Source organism: Eupeodes corollae, chromosome 2 (genome assembly GCF_945859685.1).
Source record: "Eupeodes corollae chromosome 2, idEupCoro1.1, whole genome shotgun sequence".
Taxonomy (NCBI): Eukaryota; Metazoa; Arthropoda; class Insecta; order Diptera; family Syrphidae; genus Eupeodes; species Eupeodes corollae.
In genome coordinates, this window is record NC_079148.1 from 40,254,408 (window position 1) to 40,275,250 (window position 20,843).

General features: G+C 28.3%; 1 protein-coding gene across 5 annotated transcripts in view; it reads left to right on the forward strand.

The window, feature by feature from the left end:
- The window catches only part of LOC129947241 (innexin shaking-B), a 385,068-nt gene that overhangs the window by 286,411 nt on the left and 77,814 nt on the right, over positions 1-20,843 (forward strand). For all 5 annotated transcript variants that reach the window (XM_056057737.1, XM_056057738.1, XM_056057741.1 and 2 more), the window contains one exon: positions 2,861-3,017. In XM_056057737.1, coding sequence (XP_055913712.1) covers positions 2,861-3,017 — 157 coding nt within the window. The remainder of the gene's footprint in view (positions 1-2,860; positions 3,018-20,843) is intronic.

Genomic DNA, 20,843 nt, shown 5'->3' on the forward strand with positions numbered 1-20,843 from the left:
GCTTTTTATATTCTGTTGGAATTATAAGAACGTAGTTTTTTTGAAAGTAGTAATGATAAAAAAAAACGGCAAAGGCGGCAAGTGTTTAAAAGGTTTTTAAATACCTCACAGGCCAGAGGGTTTAAATTCCGCTAGATTAAAGGATATTAAAATGAATGAAGTCACGGTGGTGTGGCGGCGATGATGGTGATGGGGTGTTAGTTTTTTTAAATTTTTTTTCCGCATTTTTTTAATTCAAGTTTTTGTTTTAATAGGATTTGGTTATAATTAAAGTTTGTTTGCGCAATTTTTTTTTAAACTTCCGCTTTAATTTTTGGTTTGGTTTTTATATTTTTTAACCGGAAATAAGTAAATATTATCTTTTTTAAATTAAAACAATCCTGTAGAATAGTGCGGAGCTGTGTTTTTAGAAGGGTTAATAAAGTTAAGGGCCTCTTGTAATAATAACTGACGAGGGTGAAGTGAATCAGGATCTATATTGGGTTTGTTGTTGGGGCTTATGAGTATATCGTTTACGTCAATTTAATGGCTTTTTAATAATTTTAATAGGTATAACTTAAACAAGACTTTTCGATCATAAAAATAACGACTAGTTATTTAAGAGAAAGTAAGTCTAAGTCTAAGTCTAAGTAAGTCATGATGTTAGTAGTTCCTTGAATCTGATTCTTTAGTCCTACGAAAATATTCCTATTCATTTTTTCTTGAGCTATAACTTTTTGAAATAAGTATAGATATTATATGAAATGAGTTATATTTACAGTTTTGTGTATATATGTGTGAAATAAACAAGCAAGGTATACTAATTGTATTTACACTTCACCACAAAAGTCACGCAAACTCCAAATGATCGAAAGGATTCTACTTATATATAGAAATAGATAGATACATCGAATGATGAAAGTTGGCAAAAGAAAAGAAAGACAATATTGAGAAAGAAAAGTAAATCATTACATTTAATGACATGCATTTTACTAATACGAAAGTATAATTAGAACTATTAATAAATCTATTATAATGAGAATGATAATTGATTTGATTATCACTGATTATGTAATGCCTGCAAATGACTAAAGGGAAACAGATTAACAATTATGATTATTAATTAAAAGCTGTTACCATCACAAGGAGTTTTGGAGACTTATTGATGGTCAATTATTGTGGTACTTAGAAAATGATACGGTTCAATCTTATTTTAATTTTCTTTGCATAGGAAATGTTAATATCTTAAATTTATATTGTTTTTTCTGCAGATTGTTGTTAAGGTTTTATACAGGAATGGGTCTATGTTATAACCTCTATTTTATAGTGACTAATTTTGAATATTAGGAAAAAAGGTGAGAGGTTAGAATGAGGGTTGTTAATAGTTTAAATTCTTGCATATTGCAATTACGGAAAGAGGCAAACTGTAAAAATGGATGCCATATTCGCTAGGTACACTTCTAAAGAACAATTTGGGTGGTTGGTGATGCCAACTTTTTTTGGGCATATCTTTAATAATATAAGTGTGCATTTTGTGAAGTATTTAACTCCATCCAGTTTTGTATTGGTTAGAATTTAATGAGCTTATCATATTTTGAACATTAAGTTCTGCGTCTAAATAGGAGGCATGTGAGTCTGAAAACGAATATGAGAAACCAAGAGTTCTATTTTCATAAAAACAATTGGATTAGGAGTTGCAAACTGGAGATCATTTGAAAACATGAGGATGATTAATAATTTCGAAATGTTGTTGAACAATTTTTCGTAAACAATTAAAACTGAACTTATAAAGCCAATTCGAGAAATTTACCTTCGGGAATAGGGCCACTATCGACTATAAAACTTTGGAAGTCCTTTTTGGAACGCACATTTTAGAAAATTTTTACTTGCGACATATTAGAACTATAGGTTTTAGTCAAAGATAATATTACTATGATATAGATTACGAAGAAAGTGGGTTCCCGATTCTGCCAGTCTGTCTGTTTGTCCAGGCCCTATAGCCCAAAGCAGCGGGTCGACTGACCTCAAATTTGGATATTAAGGTTTTGAGCCGATTCGCGTTAAGCGTTCTTTCCTTTTTTTTAAGAAAATAAAGTATAGAAATAATAAAAAATTAAATTTTTCACAATAGATTTTTTGTTGTTTCTTAATTTGACGTCTTTCCATATAAATAAAATATGTTTGTATTGCTCCAGAAGGGTAGAGTCATAGAACCCTTGTTTAGTTTTAAAATTTTTCAAAGAACTTATGAACCGATTTCAATAATTTGTTTTCTGCACAATCTCTTATATTGTCTCAATTATATTTGATGATCAAAAATGTTATTGTTTTTATTTTTGATTAAAAAAAATGATAATAAACATTTTGTTTCGAAATTCGATATCTTGAAAATCGGTCATTATTATCTTCCCATAAAATGTTATTGTAATGGGTACGATTTCTTAAATTTCTAGACGTTTCAAGTCATTTTTTTGCAGGTACATTTTTTAGTCTTAAGACTCTCTGAATATAAGAGCAAGTTCGTACGGACGGGTCGTACAAATACTGAATTTTCGCCTAAGACTCTTTAGATCTTTTTATCCTTGCTGTTTTATCAAACTTTCTCGGCTCCTCAATTTTTGAATTACTTCCTAATCATCCCGTTGCAAATCAGTTAATAAACGTATGCACCTAAACTTCTTTGCTTATAGTGATTCGTCAAGAGCTTAAAATTGATACAAAAATAATAATTTCATAACAGTTTATACCGAAAAGTAGAAATAAAAACGTACACTTCAATTTAAACGATATAAATTTAAGCTTTAAAACTTAAACATATTCAATGATAAATTATCCCCTACAAATACTATAAAATATACATGTTTTTTGTTTTTAATTTCAGAACACTATCACGTAAACTTAAACCCCATCTAGTAGCTGAAGGTGTCAAATCATATATCAACAGGGCTCAAAACCCTAAAACTTCTTCGCAAGACCAGCAGCCTAACATGGAGTTTTTACGAGGTGTCTATGCGTTTATGCAAGTGAGTAGATCATCGGTGAGTGTCGTTACGCAATTAAATTCCCTACTAATCATAAACTTCTTTTTTTCTATTTTATATAATTTGCTCTCGAAAAAAATCAAAAAAAATATAACACTCGAGAAAAGTAAAACTAACAAGATACTTTGCGTATACCAGTAGAGTTAAAAAAATAATTAACAAAAGATACCAACAAAATCTATGTTAGTTATACCTACATATATAGAAACAAAAATTTAAACAAAACAAAAAAATAATAGGATTTTAATCAAAAAAAAACAAAACAAAAAACGCACATTTTTTTAAAAGGAGTGAAATATTTATTATTAAAAATATTTGATGGTGCGCAAAAGACATCATAGAGTTATATAATTTTGTGAAGAGGAGTTTTGATGTTAAGCTTTACAAATTTAACTAAGTGTACTCGAATCTCTATATTTTTGTACTTAATTTACTTAAAAAAAAAAAAATACAAAAAAACTGATACAAAAATATCATCATAATATATCTTTTTTTAAAATTAAGATTCAGATTCATTTGCAAAAAGATTTTAGTGAAACAAAACCATCTCGCGAACGAACAGAAGAACAGAAAGCAAAAAAGACATAAATTAACAATTATGCAACATTATTCATTTTTCAAAAACAAAAAAATAATAACAGTTTCTCATCATTGTTATTGTCATTGTTTTATTATTTCATATTTTTTATTCTTCTTCTTCTTTCCACTTCTTTGGCTGTGTGTGTTGTATTTCGGGGGCCTGTCTTATCCTTACTACTGCCTTCCACCCCGTATATACGAAATGCTGTTCATATACATTATCGCGCTTCGTCTAAATATATACCTACAAATATACAAAAATTTATATAAAATTTATAACACTTCATATTTATATATATATATACCACAGAAAATGATCAAACAAACAAAAAGCTAGAGACTTAATAAAAATAAGATACTACCATATATACACGCGACATAAATCCAATCCACGTGCGATATGAAGTCATAGCCAGTTGTTGCAGAAATATACTAAAAACCATACCCTACCGAAATATAAAAAACAGACATAGATACAATAGATATTACATATGTATATATGTAAATATATACAATTTGTGGGGGGAAATACAAATAATGGAAAGTGGACAATGGAAAACGAGCAAACGAGCAAAACCATATAAATAACTTAAAACTAATAAAAATTAAAATTACATTGTCAATTCATAAAATAGTAACTTTTTCAATACCGAACTCATTGAAATGTCAAACATTCACATTGAATACAAAAAATTATAGATACAAAAATGTAAATATATAAATACTATATACGAAAAATATAGATAGAAAAAAAAGTTCAAATCTACCTCCGTATCACTATATCTATTATTACAAAAATAAAAAATAAATTCACGATATTTGTATCTGCCTATGAAACAATATACATATATTTGTATGGTACACGACAGTTGACTAAAACTGCATAAACAACGAATTGAAAAACCTACATACATCTCCGGGTGTATCTATGAGAATACCAACAGAGAAATAAATCTAAATAAACTTTAACACAAAATGGCAATACAATGCGTTTTTTATACAAAATTTCCGGAACAATAAGGAACCCGCAAAAATATAAACAAACAAAAAATACAATTCCAATGGAAAATTGCAAAATAAATTCAAACATAAAATCGTATTCACCTACAAAAATACCGATACAGAATTATACCAATATACGTAGATAAGAGCTTAACAACTACTACAACTACAACAACTACTACAAACAAACAAAAAAAATAATAACAAAATAAACATAAATCTCGCGCTGAGTTTTCTCTTTTCGAGGAGAAAAAGCTCGCAGAAAAACTTAAACATTTTCGAAAAGCGAAAAAAATGGTAAAGTTAACAATTTTTTTAAAATCACAAAAATCTTATTTCTTAATTTAATTTTTTTGAACTTCTTTAAAAAAAAAATAAAATTCCAAACAAAAACGTTTCCCCATTTTTTAAATAATAGTAAAATTTATATTTATATAATTTTGTCCTTTATTATTTTCTTCTTAATTAAATTAAATCAAAATTTAAAACTATAAATAATTCAAAATTTGATAAATTAATTCTCCTTTGTTTAAAATAAAAAAAAAACATTAGCTTCCTTAAAAGTATCCCTTAGCATAGAAAACCAAAAAAAAAAACTAAAGTTTTCCAATTAAATAAGAAACATATATATAAATTCAACTTTCTGTGGGGATGCAAATGAAAATAAACAAATCAAAACAAAAACAAAAATCAAACCGAACGAAATCAATCGATATTTTATTTTAAACATTCCCACTGTACCCACTATACGCCACGGGTGGGAGCAATGCAAAAATAAAAACTTTAAAAAAATGACCACGAAATATGATTTTCCTGCCAAAGAATCCTTCGATCTAAAAATTAATGTGAAAATAAAAAAATGAAAAATGAAAATATAATCTTTTTGCTCGGATGCTTAACATAATGCTGTCTCCAACGTTCGAACACTTTTTGCACCTTTTTTATGCATAGATACAAAATGTTTTTTTTATTTTCTTAATCTAAATATAAGAGGTTTATCTATTTAACAAAAATAAAAAAATATTACATTTTATATGATAATATTCACGTTGATAGAGTAAGAAAATATTATGAAAGATGAATACACATAAAGAAGTAAACATTTTAAGGATCTTATTTATATATTATTTTTAGGTATGTTCACTTTTATCCCATTTTAACAAAATTTAAAGATACAACAAAAAATACAATTTTGTGTAAATTGAATTAAAATGACATTTTCACAAAACATATACAAAAAAAGGATATTTAAAGAAAAAATGAACAAAATCAATCGAGGATATTTGTTTTTTGTTTGTTTATTAGAACATCTGACGTGCTCTTTTGCCACGTATATTCTGTCTGTGTGTGCTATTTAAATAGAACAAAACCAAAACTCTTATTTAATTTTTTTTTTGAAACACAATATTCATATTGATGTAAAATGCACATGTTCAAAAGATTAGTAAGCAAGTAGAATTGCATGGTCCTTGGTTCTTTCTGGTTTACAACAAAATAAATATTTCAATGAAATAAAATGCAGAACTATAAAAGAATATAAGAAAAAAGTTAAATAAATATTTAAACAAAATTTTAAAATTGAAATATCAGAAAGAACCCGAGGAAGTATTTGTTGTAATAATTGATTGTATCTGAGCACTTAATGTTACTTAAAACAAAAGACTGTAATGTGTTGTATAGGAGAAAGTATTCTTAGAACTTAAGTCGGCTGATTCACATTATCTTTACAGATTTGAAATAAAGTTTTGATTTCCGTGAATTTTTTTAGTTTTTAATTTGAAATTGGGTATTTAATGTCATCAAATTTTATCTACATACGTGATAAAATATTTTATTCTATAAAATGAAATGGGTAGTCTTTTTTTGGGCAACGCATAATCAGAGAGTGTTTAAGTTCCTAAAATGTGCCGAATTATTTCATCATTTAGCTTTTATTAGTTGCTGGCTCAACGACGACGTTCACCTTTTCTATAAAATAACCCCAAAGAAAGAAGTCCAATGACGGCGCCAACACGCTCTCGCGAAGGAGTCATTCTTTTGTTAGCTGTATGGCAAGTGGCGCCATCATGTTGAAAATACATATCGTCCACATCCATATCTACTAATTCGGTGCATACAAAATTCGTTATCATCTCACGTTATAGCAAATTTTATTTAAAGTAACTTTCTAGCCGGCCTCATTTGTAGAAAATGCGGCTCTATGATGGCTAATAGCCCATAAGCCTCACCCAACAGTCACTGTTTGTGAATTTGTTTATTGACGAATAGACTGAGGTGAAAATATGCCTCATAACTGAAGATGATTTTCTTCGAAAATGAATGTTCTGACGCTTGCCGACACTTGAGCATTTTTTTTTCGAATATACTCACGACGATTGAATTGACAAAAGAAATGACGAAGTACACGATATGCCTTTTGATTTGAAGGCCCATTTCCAAAATAAGCCTGAATAACTTCAACGCATTGTTCGTTCAATTGCGTAGATTCCATGGGTCAAATTGAGTCTGAAATTAAGAAATGTTAAATGAAACGCATCATATTCTAAACGGCCCTTATAATTAAACCACCTCTTAAAACAAATTGTAAAATTGACAAGGTGACGTCCTTTTGTAAAAAAGGGTCATAAGTTTGGGATTTTCTCTAATTTCGACTATAGCCGATCATGGTGTGAGCAATGTGTGAAGTGATACTGTTGAATAGTTTTTTATTTTCACCACTTCCGCTGTTCCAAAAAAGTCGTTTTAAGATAAATCATTTTAAAGTTTGGGGTACAGATTTTGGAGAAATTGCGTTCTATCTGATTAAGTGCTCTAGAAGCTATATTGTGATTTTTTTGGAAATAAATTTCTAAGTATATTCTAAACATACAATAATTTCTAAATTGTATGTTTTTTTATTACACCTCCAATCATTTAAACTAGTTGATGTAACATGTAACCGCAACAGAGATTACAAAATAATGAAGCATTTTAACTTTTTTGAAACATGAAACATTGACAAAATTTTGGAAGTTTAGAAAATTTGAATATTCCCGAAATCAAAGTGAAACGATCGTGTTAAAGGAAAGTAAAATTTAATTAAATTCTATTTAAAACACAATCTTCATAATTAAGAAAACGAAATAAATATCTTTGCATGTACCGAGATATTGGCGTTTCTTTAAAAGAAACACTTCGAAAATGCAAAAATGGTTTAATATTTTTTTTTTTATTTTAACCGTTTAGTCAATATTATGGAAAGGACAATGATTAGTAAAACGTTTTAGGTAATATTTTTTTCTTGGATTGATAATTTTTTCTAAAATAGATGTTATTGAAAATCTTCTTTTTTTCATTACATTAGTTTTGGTGTAAGTACAGTTAATATTTTTAATAATTCATTCATTCATCATAAAGTAAGTTTTTAATTTGTTGATGGAAAAGAAAAACGTTTCTTAAAATTGGTCTAAAAGAATAATTGAACCAAATGGAAAATTTTTCGCTGGAATGTGTTCCAAATTTGAATAAGCTTGTAAAAGTAATAATTTGTATGAAGTTAATAGACTTTTTGAAAAATTTTTAAACTCATAATTTGTTTTTTTTTTTTCATTAAGAAAATATCAACTATATTTTGACGAACAAAAATAAAAAATTTCATTACGTATGCGGAACATAAAGGCTTAAATTTTAAGTTTTCTTTCACATAAATAAAAAGGGGACTTTTATTCTTCTAAGTCGTCATTTCATGTTAAAGGTTAAACTTATTTCTAGTTTGATTTCTTTTTTAAGTTTGTCACGCATATTTAGATTTAAGTTCATTTGTCAAATATTAATATAAGTTCAATTACTTGGAAAACAAAATTCAAAAGTCAAAGTTAAACATAACTTGAAGATTTTTACTATCAACTTGTGATTTTATTTTTATTCACTCAAAATTAACGTTTTTAACATCCGGTTTCCAATTTTAGAGCTTCATAACTTAGATTTTCATAACTCTCAAAAAAAATATTGATTTTTGTTTGTTTATTTTGATGTAAATAAGATTAACATTTTGTTTAAACATATCTAAAGTGAAATAGGAATTCTCTTATTTTATTTGGTTTAAATAAATATATATGTTAACTTAATTTTTAAAGTAGGATGATTGAAAGTATAAAACAGAGTGGAAACACACGTTGCTTAAAAATAAATGCGGCATTTGACTCATATTATTAATAAGAAATAAAAAATTGGAACGAAGGTTTTGAAAACCCAAATTGCTTACTTACTTGGATAAAATTAAATTTTACATTCAAATAAGTTTTCCTTTGCTAAAAATGTGTGTTCATTGAACTGAATATTAATGTCGGAAATTGAGTGTTTCAAAGAATTTACACTTGGTTGACACAAACAAACTTGTTTTACAAACAAAATTTTATCATATGCATTTTCAATTGTAAATGATATTTAATATGAAGTACGTGTTTTCAACAAATTCTTGTGTAGCTTGAGCCATGACGATAACAATACGATCACGTATATATGGGTTCTTTTTTCATCAGCTTAATCACTTCAATTTTTAAGCAATAGTAAAAGAAAGCTCCTTTAAATCTCTTGCCTATGGTCCTACATTCATTTGACATTTTATCAAAGTATGTAAATTTATTTTTAATGTTGAAATACTTTACCATTTTTTGTGGTAAAAAAATACATTCACTTTTTTGTTGATAAATTGTATTGCCTTTCATACGTTCTCTTAACAATTGTATACCTTAATACTTAAAAATTACTGAATTAGAAAAAATTGGTGATCGGAAAATCTGTAGCTTGGCGTTACTTTGTATAATTTGCAAATAATTTTGCTCTATTTAAAGTCTATCCAATGACCTTAAATTCATTTATTAGGGTTTTGATAAGTTAATATATTTTAGGTTAAATCTCCCCAAGTACCCTGGAAATCCACTCCACTTATTGAAATATGGTATTAACAGTTTTCGTGCTTAAATATATATTGATCTTAAAGGAGGTCTTTTTTGAGTAATTACTTAAGTTTTCTAGCCAAAAAGTGCCATTTAAACATAATTGACAAATATTATGGTTTTTAAAAAATTAATTTCAAAAAGTAAATATTTTGTTACATTTATATGATACATAAACTGTATTATAAACCATTTAATATAGTTAACTCTGAATTTGAATAATCGAGGATAATTTTGCAAACATTTAAAATGAAGAAAAAAAAAATGAGTTTAATTGAAAATAATCGACGACTTACATAATAATTTTTATTTACCACAAACAAATTTTTCAGAGTGATTTTGTAATATCGTATGCATTTTGTTGTTGTTTTATTTTATTAAATTTAAACAAAATAAATATATATGTATGTACATATATTTTATAAATGTTTATTGCTTGTAACGTGCAAAAAGTATAATGTGTATCCAATGTGTAGTTAAGTGTATCGTAGATGTATATTCATGTTAATTATATTGTATCGAAAGTACAAAAGTTAATCTAACCAAGAAAAACTTTAAAAACTTTCGATAACCAAGTAAATGTGTGTAACTTGTTTTTTTTTGTGAGTAAAACAATATAATCTGCATTAATATTTATTTGTAAATATTTTATTTTTTTTTTAACTAACGGACAGCATATATGTTGGCAATCGAGCAATTAAGATTATTGCATTCATTCAATGAAATTAGAAAATTTTATTTAGTAAAAAACATAAAGAAAATCGTTGCTCAAAATAATATCAATGAGCAACATTTTGATCCCATATTATGCAATTGTTTACAATAAAAACAAAAAAACAGTAAACTATATTATTCTGCACTGAAATTTCGATAATTCTGTTATAGAAATAAATTAAATATAAAAAAATATATATATCTTTATAAATCACCTGTAATGCTATTTGTCTCTACAAAACGATTTAAATAAAAACATAAAACTGCACCTTTAAATAAATTTTCCTTAAGAGAAGTCTTAAAGAAATTTAAAAATATAATTAAAAACAGCTTAATTAAAAACAGGCACAAGTAAGATGATATACAAATTCAACACCAAACCACGTAATCCACAATATAGTTTAAATAAAATTGTATTTTGTTTAAATAAATAATTTTTTATTTGTTGGAAAAAATCTTATCGTAAAACCAAAATACAGATCACAATTTTTTTCAACCCTTTTTTCACTGAGAAATGTGTTAAAAAAAAACAACTTTTTTTAGCGTCTTCCGTCTTTTGCTGCTATTACTATACCACAAACTAACACCACCTTTTATTATGAATTAAAAAAGCTAATATTATTTAATGTTTAGTTAACTTAATTGGCAATCACGTTTTGATAAAGTTGTATTATTTTATTTATTATTAGAACACTGCTTGAGGTAAGAGTACATTGAAAAAAATAAAACATTATGAACAGGCGTTTGGTTTTATTAATATTTTTTTCTTTTGTTAAACAAAACGCTAAGGCAGTAAATTAATTTTAAATGTTGTACGGATAATTGTGAAAATCGGTGAAAAATGGTTTCGCAAATAAAATATCTGGGAGTGTATCTGTGATTGAGCATGATTATATTTTCAAAGAAAAACTTAATTTTGAAGGAAAAAACTTCGAAGGTGATCAAATATTAAATAATTGACATACTGCCCTTAACTTTTAAAAATGCTTTGTACATTCTTAACAACAATTTGAATTACGGTAATGGTTGTCGTTCTTTAGTTTTAGTATTTGTATAACTTTCAAATCATCAGCAGAAATATAAATTAGTCTTAATAGCAAAAACTTAATTTAACAAAATACACGTTTTTGAGTTTGAATTAAATTATTATCCAAGTTTTCCACTCCTTTTAGGAATTCAAACAAACAAATGCTGTTTAAAAAAATTGTAACTAAATACAAATTAATTAATGACTTCTAAGACTTATCGAAAATATTTGACCATGATTATTAATGTAATCAAAAGATCTTAATTAGAACTGTTTTCAATCCATAGTGTCGGATGCGGCCCACACTGATAACTTCCCATCACGTCTGTCGATTTGTCTTGCTTAAAAGTTTCAATGTTTCCGTGTTTTGTTAAAAATAATGTCTATTGGATTATTCTTAAAAATTACAAAATTACCAACAATATTTACGAATATTTTTCAAATGAGTTTTTAGTCGAAAACCAATTAAAAAAAAAAGTCAATTCTATTTTTCTCAAAATGTTACCAGATACCAAAACCGATATTCTTCGGTGTTCAAAATTATTTTGAATAAATATTCATATTGACCAATATTTTTTTCCAGTTAATTGGATTTTTTGTTTCACGTTAAAATATATAATTTAAAATTAAAGTATCTAACGTTATTGGTGGGATATTTTGGCTTAACCATCATTTTCCCTTTTTTTTTTTAAATTGCTATGGTAACTACTACCTTATAAGATATTGTATCTTACAGTTACTAAGCGTTCAAAATAAAATAAATAAATAAATAAATAAATAAAAAAAATATTTATTTTACTCACACTTGAGAGTCCTTTCGGTATTTTTCCGCAGTATTATCTGTACACAAAAATTTATTTGAAGTCGATATCTCTACAGGTTCTTGAGCTATAAACGAGCTTAACATTCTTTGTGGAACAAAAAATATTTTGAAAAATCAGAAGGAAAAATTAGAGCAAGTTAAAATATTTGCAAATTCTGAATTTAAGTCATGTAAATTGATGAACCCAGAACCCAGAACCCAGATTTTTTTACGAAATTACCAACCAAAACGTCTTATCAGGGCCTATTTCGAAAACACTTTTCGATTTGCAACTTTAAAAAAAGTACTTCAAAATAAAGTGCGAAACGTTTCACAATATTTGCAAATTGAAAAGACTTTTCACTTTACAATTTTTAAGACCTCATTTGAAAAAAGTAAAAATGTTTTACAAATTTTAAAAACAACTATAAATTCGTTTTTTTTTTATTTATAAAGTAAATCTTAGATTGCGTTTGGAAGATTAAATATGCAATGAAAGAACTTTGTGAATCAATATCTTTCATATACATCAACATAAGGAAGTTCACTTTGGGAAAAACTCCGAGGCTATGTCTGAACAATTTAAACACAGCAAATGTTGTTAGAGAGAAATTCATCAATAATAATATTAAACATTCAATGAACTACTCTGCACTTCTGCAGATGGTTGCTTTGCTTATACCGTACATAGATGCAACACCGTGATTGTTTGCTCCATTTCAACTTCAATGTAAATTACCAAAACTTGTTGCGAAAGACTTTAAAAATATTCCTTTGGATATTGATTGACAGTTTATTGATGGTACTTTTTGTTAATCGAAAACTCTCCGTTGTTGAAAAATCTTCTATGACATCAAAGTAAATTTTTAGTTTCATTACTATTTGGCCCTTTTTTAACATTTTCCTTTTATTTACAAAAGCTTTGAAAAAGAAACATTTTTTGCAATAAACTGTCAAATTGCATTGAATAATAACTACAATGTCGATGGATTAAAAAACCTCTAAAAAATAATACATTTTTGAGATGAGTCAAAGCAGCTACCCTAAAATTCAAAACTCATCTCATTTAGTAAAGTCGTCAAAGTTAAACACTATGTGAATTGTCTTGCTAACTATTATTTACTTCTTCACTTTCAAAGCGGTTCATTTAGTTTTTTATTAGTTTTCGATAACTCTTCAAAACACACTTTCATTTAAAAATAGAAATTTCTTTTTGTATATTACTGAAAAGCTTTCTTAAATTCCATAATTTGCAATTTTTACTGTTTGGTCAAACAATAAGAACAAATACTTTGCAAATTAACAAAATGTTTCACTTTTTTAGAAAAGACTTTTCATTTTTTGAGTGTGAAAACGTATTTTGCAAAGCTTAAAACTTTTTAATGCAATCATTTCTTCTTTGCAAATTTGCGTTCTGTGAAACGTTAATTGTCAAGTGACAAGTGAAAAGTGTTTGGCAAAGAAGAGGTTTAGAGTTCTTTTGCTTGTATTAAGTTTTCTTTATATTCACTTAGTTTTATTTTATATATTCTGTGTCCAGTTTAAGTCAGAAACTATTGATTGTCGTTAAATGAATTTGAAGAGTTTTTCTAGTGACTTATATCCCAACTTGTTTTCAAAATAATTCCTTATTAAAAAAGGTTTATAATTTAGAAAAAAATACTTATTTTAATACCAGATTAAAACTTATATTAAAATAAATATTTTATTTGTTCCTCATCTGCTTTATTAAAAAAAATTACCTTGGCCTTTAGAACCATAGACAAACGAACGCAAGGTCACTTGCCCTTAATACCAAGCAATTTTGAAACTGCCAGCGTTACGTTGTACATCCACGTACTTACCGTCTAAAAATCCAAATATAGATTTTTTGTACTTAACAATGTATTCATAAAAATCTTCATACAAAAATGTTACATACACGCCCAAGTATCCCATCTTCATGTCTTGTGCTTTAAATTTCAATTATGAAGTCTGTATCAGCAAAGTAAAGTTACTTAACTTTTGTAATTGATATTTTTGCATCAAGTGTGAAAACATAGGCAGCAAATAGAATAATAGAAAATAAACTACTATACGATGTTCATACGCAATCAGATACACTCACAGGTATAATATTCCTTTGATATCAAATTTTAATAAAATGTTTTAATTTTATAGGAATCTAAATAAATAAAAATAAATAAAGAAAAACAAAAATTGCTTTTTATACATCCTTTTTTGTTCTCAATTTTATGTTTTATAAAGTTGCTGCTTTTAAAATTGGTTTGATATTATTTTTTTTTTTAATAAATTAACTTTTTATATAATTTTGTTTATTATTTAAGCCTCTTAAAACAAGGTACTACCTCTATACAAACTCAAAATCAGTTTTTGTTTTTGTTGTTGTTGTTCCTCTTTTTGCAAGCTTATTTTTCTTTTCTTTTCACATGCAAGGTAATTTGAGTCTAGGAAAGTTCTTGTCGTAATGATTCGCTTCTTGCTTCTTTTTTCACAACAACTCGGCTGTAAAATTGTGAAGCGCATACAAAGTTTTGGCAGAAAGCGTAAAGTTTTCTTTGTTTTTTCTTCTTATTTTAATTTTATTTCTTTTTTGATTTTTATTTAGGTTTTGACTTTAGAGTAAATGCATTTACTTGCTAAAGTTTTTTCTTATTTAGTTTAACTTTTTTTCTTTATAATTTATTTTGTTTGTATTTGTATTTTGTATTCAGAGCAAGTTTATATCTTAATTTGAATTCTGTCACACAGTTGAATTCAACGTTTTTTTTCACAAAAAATGCATATGTATTATATGCAGAAGAAAAACTTTCTTTGAATTAATTTATTTTATTATTCACAGGCATTCAAGAAAACAAAATTCAATGAAAAAATTGATGTAATTTTTCTAAAGTTTTTTAAAGAAAAAAAATAGTTTTTGGCTTTCACACTATAATAATCTTGTTGAGAATGAAAGTTACTGCTTTAACACTGCTGCAATATTCTTCTTTGCTTAATAATTTTAAATTTTATAGGTACTCGATAAAATTATATATATTGTCTTTTTTTTTAGTTTGGTTGTAGTAGTAATATTATTTATTTTGTTGTTAAGGTGTTGTTAAAAAGTAAACATTTTTTGTGGAGCACTTCAGTATAACCGTATAAAACCAGTTTATTAAATCAAGGCCTTAAGTAAAATTATCACAAAAGCCGTAGTTTGACAATAATATTACATTAAAAATACAGTTATTTTTTAAAACATTACATTTTATTTTGATTAACTTGGATTAATTGAAGTATTAATTTAATCTAGTTTTTGTTGTCTTAATTATGTTAATCTTAAGCTAAAAAAATATCGTATGTATTTAGTTTCGTTAAAATCAGTGTCATATTTTTCATAGAGTGTATTCAAAAGGTGTGTCAAAGTAAGGAAATCAATAACTATATTTTTTTGAAGTATTATAATTGTGTGATTTAAAAAAAGTAGGAAATGTAACAAATAATATGTATTAATCTGTGTTTGTGTGTTGTTTTAAGAATTTGTCTGTGTATTGTTTTTCTGTTTTAAAAAAAGGGTGGTGTTTGATCAGTTAAACATTACGAACAACAAATTAAAAAATATTTTATGAATCCAAATAAGCAGGAACAGATGAACAAAACTTTGAAACAAATAGGGTCTTTTAGATTAATCGCTTATGACCTTTACATTAAACAACATACAAGTAAATAAATTAGGTGGCTTAACTTCTCGAAGAGAATCAGGGTCTACTGATTTGCAACTGACAAACATTTCCATGTGCGAGTAATGTCAGGAATCGAGGGAACCTACGAGTACAGTTCTTATTTGAGGAAACACACGAATTATTCTTGGAGAAAAAAACTTTAGTTTGCACAAGTATAGATTGAACCCAAGACTTCTGGCACTATAGTACTGGGGTACTAATAAAATACTTTCACCTTGAAAAAAGAAATTACATTAAATACACGTTTTGTTGAAGCTTTGTTCCTTTAAGATTGATTGTCGAAAATAGATAGTTGAAGTTTCAACTATTTGACTGCTATCAACTGTCAAAGTTCAGAAGGATGAGAGGTATATTTAAGTAAGACGTTTCATTTTGAATCGTTCAACGCTTTCACACTTTTTAAGGTGCCATTTTTGCACATGTTACAATTAAAAAGAATGCCATTACTTAAAATGGAAAAATGTAAGTTTACTGCAAAAATGGTGATTATTTTGCAGTCAAGGTTTGCAGATCCAAAGCTCCTTTGGGTTGCTGTGAAGCACTTTTTCTTTTCTTGTTTGGTAGTATTGAATATTCTTTGAGCTGTTGGAAATATTATGCAGCTGTAGAGCCTGCCACACTTAGTTACATAGGTGTTCATATATGCGTTTTCCCCCGATGTAATGGTTGGGCTCATCAGAAGATGACCATTACACCTTGTCTTGACGCATATTTTTTCGAATAAATCGAGATTCCATATAATCTAAGCTACATAGAGCTACTGTGAATGATATGGTTGCTACAAGTCTTTAAAGAAGAAAAATTGTAGCTATTTTTATTGCCTTGCTATGGGACTTTTGAAGATGAAATATTTGACTGTTAATAGTCGAATTGGTTTTTCTAAATACCGTTTATTTTAATAAATATGATTTAAAATCATTTAAATGAAAATTGAAATTTAGCTCGGTCCCTAGCTAGATGCCTACAGTTGCGAACTCCGAGTTGGGTGAGGTCACTTTCCACTTGTGCTCGCGAACTTTCTGAAGTCCTTCTACGCAGTCACATGAGTGTGGAGCGTTGCCGTAGAGCCTTCTATGCATACGAGACCGTAGATCACGCCAAGAATTTTTCTCTCGAAACGATCCAAGATACATTCATCGGCCTTTTTCATAGTCCATGCTTCTCTGTATTGCAGGACGTGGATGATGAGTGTCTTATATAAAGCGAAACTTTTGTCCCTCGAGATAGAGGTTTACTACTCAATCGCTTTCTTAGTCTAAAGAAACATCGATAAGCAAGAGTAATTCTCAGCGTTTGCGTCGTTTTCTGATCGTTTGATCTCAGCGCTTGCGTTGTTTTCTGTGTTAATAGCGGGGCCTACGTAGACAAATTCCTAAACTACCTAAAAGTTACGTCTGTCGATAATTGCGTTTTAACCAAGACGTCCATCGGTGTTGTAGGTCTTTTGTTGATGACAGAATGTACACTGGTTGGCCTTGACTAAACTTTAAACAAATTTTATTCGCTTGTGGCTTAATACTCACAAAAGCCCCCTTAACATCACGCTGCGTTCCTACGATAATTTCAATAGTAATTGGACAAATTTTTTGAAAGATAGTGCTTCTAGTGTTGACATGAGAGCTCTGCACTTTTATTTTAAAGACGATGTTTTAGAAGTTGCATGACAGTGCATTACCTTGTTTAAAGCCTTTTGTGTAATCTAAGGGGTTCCACACGGCCATTAAAAAATCACAGTCCTAACAGAAAGGTTTTCTGACCGTGCTAAGAATGGATTTGGTGAAGTTATCGCAGACTTACAGCTTCAAATGTCTGAACTAGTCCACTTAGAATTTCATGAATTTAATATGTTGCTGAATTCTTAATTTTTCTCGTACCATTTTCAATTCTTAATGTCATAACTTAGTTTCTATAATAAAATAAATATCCATTGATTTCTTTTAAAAGATTTATTAGATATTTCTTGTTTTTATTATAAAAATTAATTTTGAAGATTTGCTTAATTTTCTACTAAAAATAAAGCTAAACTGCGTAGATACTTGAAGAAATTTTAGTTGGAAGTTTATCCTTAAAATGCAACTCAATATTTAACTCGATCCTTTGCTTTGCATTTTTTAACCTTTGAAAGTTTGTTTTTAAAAGTGTATGGTGCATATTTTTAAAAGATTTACCAAATCTTTTCACACAACTTATCAAAGCATATTTTTAAGCATGATATCATAAGGTTCTTCCTGGTTATATAGTTAGCGAAGGCTCATTAATTCACCCACCAACCTTTCAAATGAAAACATTTCTTTTTTAAATATCTAACAAATCTAAATTCGTGTTTCTCTTAATGACTTTCATCAAATTAATTCACTCAAGAGTGAAATAGAAAAAAGTAGGAAAAATTTAAAAAATAAAAAAAAACACTGAAATACTAAATGGTACTTCTGAATGACATCAAGACAAAGTACCCTGCCAGGTTGCATGTAGCACCATTAGTCTAACTCTCTCTCTTATTGCTGTTGCACTTTTAATGTTCATTGAACTTAAATATACATTTTTCTATACACAAAAAAAACGAAGACAACTAAACAAGAAAAGAAAAGTACATATATCCTTATTCAAAAGCAATAGGCACTCAAATAAAAGTGCACAGGAAAATTGTGATATTGCAAAAACGAAATCCCTATTCCATAGTCAACTTTCGTTTCTCAATCGTAGGTAAGTTATAAGCACGGGGTATCCTATATCCTGTATATCCATATCGCATTTATAACATTCATAGCTGGCCGACAACGTCAACGATGACGAAAACAACGACGACGACGTTCCCATTTACCAAACATGTAATTTCAACACAAAAAAGGAAAAGTAGAATGAGCACCAGCACCAAAAACAACAACAACAACAAAACGAACTCCAACGACACAATCATTCAAAGGATCACAAGGAAATGTATTAAGGAATGAAACGGAAAATCTTCTCGCATGAGTCGACCTCGATATTTTTACTTTTTTGCTCCTTCTTCCAGAATCTGAAAAATGAGTATCAAGTAAAATACTATATATGTAATGTATCCATAAATGTATGAACACAAAAATCTACTCCCTCTTATAGAGCTAAGACTCTCCTTCATATATACAATAGATCTGGATCCTTAAAACTACTTTTCTTATGCTCTTCGACTACCACTACGACGACGAAGACGAAGACGACTACCTTCATTCGTTCGATTCGATTCAAATAAGAATAAAACAGGATGTCTTTGATTTTGAAAAATGTATAGAATACAGTTATTCGTATAGACATATGTATATGTTGCACACTCGTATACCTGCTACACGAAACACACGGTGTTTTGCTGCTATGGACTTTTATGTAGGGAATCATAGATAAATCAATGCTGTATAGTTTATAGACGAGTATTTGCTCACAATAATAAAAGTGTTACACATATGAACGAGAAATCAAATCGGCTTCTAATGAATAATACATTTCGCAAACGCGATTGGTGAACATATAAAGAATGATTTCTGTCATTGATTATTATTTTTTGTTTTTTGAAAAAAATGTAGGTTGGCAAAAAGACATTCAAAAGGATTTTTGCATTAAGGTATTCAACTATATTCAACATCAACATGCAACGAAATATGATTTTTCTGCTGTTGTCATTTAAATAAGAAATGCGTTATTATTTACAATGCGACGAATATCGAGAAAGGGATTATTATTATTTTTATTCGAACCTTCATGTTACCCCAGATGACAAATTTCAAAAGAATGTCAATATGTAGATTTGCATTCGGACAAAGTATTTTAATGTGTGTTTTGTACTTAATTTCTTGAAGGGATGACATTTTTACTAATGGGTTTATCATAAACATTTATCTAAACTGAAATAAAATGTCACTTTAAAACCCATGTTTAAATTTCATTTCAATGTTCAATACACTTTGTTTGAAAAAAGTGATGTTGCTCCATTTGTACATCGAAGTCTCAATTAATAATTAAAGGCCTACCAAACAAAAATAGAAGGATAGCGAATGAAATAATTTTAAAGAAGATAATATTAGTAGATTGATAATTTTATAATAGTGAGGGTTAAGATTTCAGCTTTAAGCTTTCAGTTTTGAGAAAAATCTCACACTGTGGACGATACTATAAAATTCCGTGTAGTTTTAGAAATTTCAATCTGAAATTTTAAAGTGACTAAACGAGTTCAATGTTAACAATAACGGCTCAGGTTTTCTGGATATTATTTTGTTCGAATTTTATAACAAACTTGCATCCTTAAAGATCATCCAAATGCAGTCAACTGCGTTTTATGTTCAAGGACGTATTCAATATTAACAACGTCATTTGAAACGTCGGACCCTAGCTAGATCTCCAGTTGTCTTCTCCAAGTTGTGTGAGGTCACTTTCCGCTTGTGCGCGCCACCTGATCTACCTTTACAGTACTGTCCTGTGGGAGTGCACTCGAACACTTTCCTGCCGTTACGTTTGTTGATGTTGACGTCTTAAATGTTGTAGGCCCTTTATTGATGAGTTCTTCCAATTATATCAATGCCATCAGTATGTGCCAGTAATTTGATTAAAGAAAGCGCATTACAGCATAACACCTTCACTAAATTATTTTTTGACTTAGAAAGGTTCGGTTAAGTTTTTTTCAAACTTTAATAGAGCTGCTCAAATTCACCATGGCCGTGCTGCACAAACGGACGCGTGTTGCACAGTTCGTCTCTGTAGATTCTGCCATATGTGGTTTGAAATTGATGAAGAGATGGTGTTTATCGATTGGATGTTCTAGTATTTTTTCCAAGATCTGTGAATATTTGTTCGACTGTTGACTTTCCCCGTCTAAGAACAACAACGATAAAAACCATTCAGGTTATTGGCGATGGTCTATGGACGTTTAAATGTTATGGCAGAAAAGATTTTGTAAGCGATGTAAAGTAGACTGATTCATTTATATTTGGTGCAATGGTATGGTCTCCTTATTTCAGTATTAAAGGTTGGTTATTGCTCCCAAAGCCCGAATTGCTAATCCGGAATGATGTT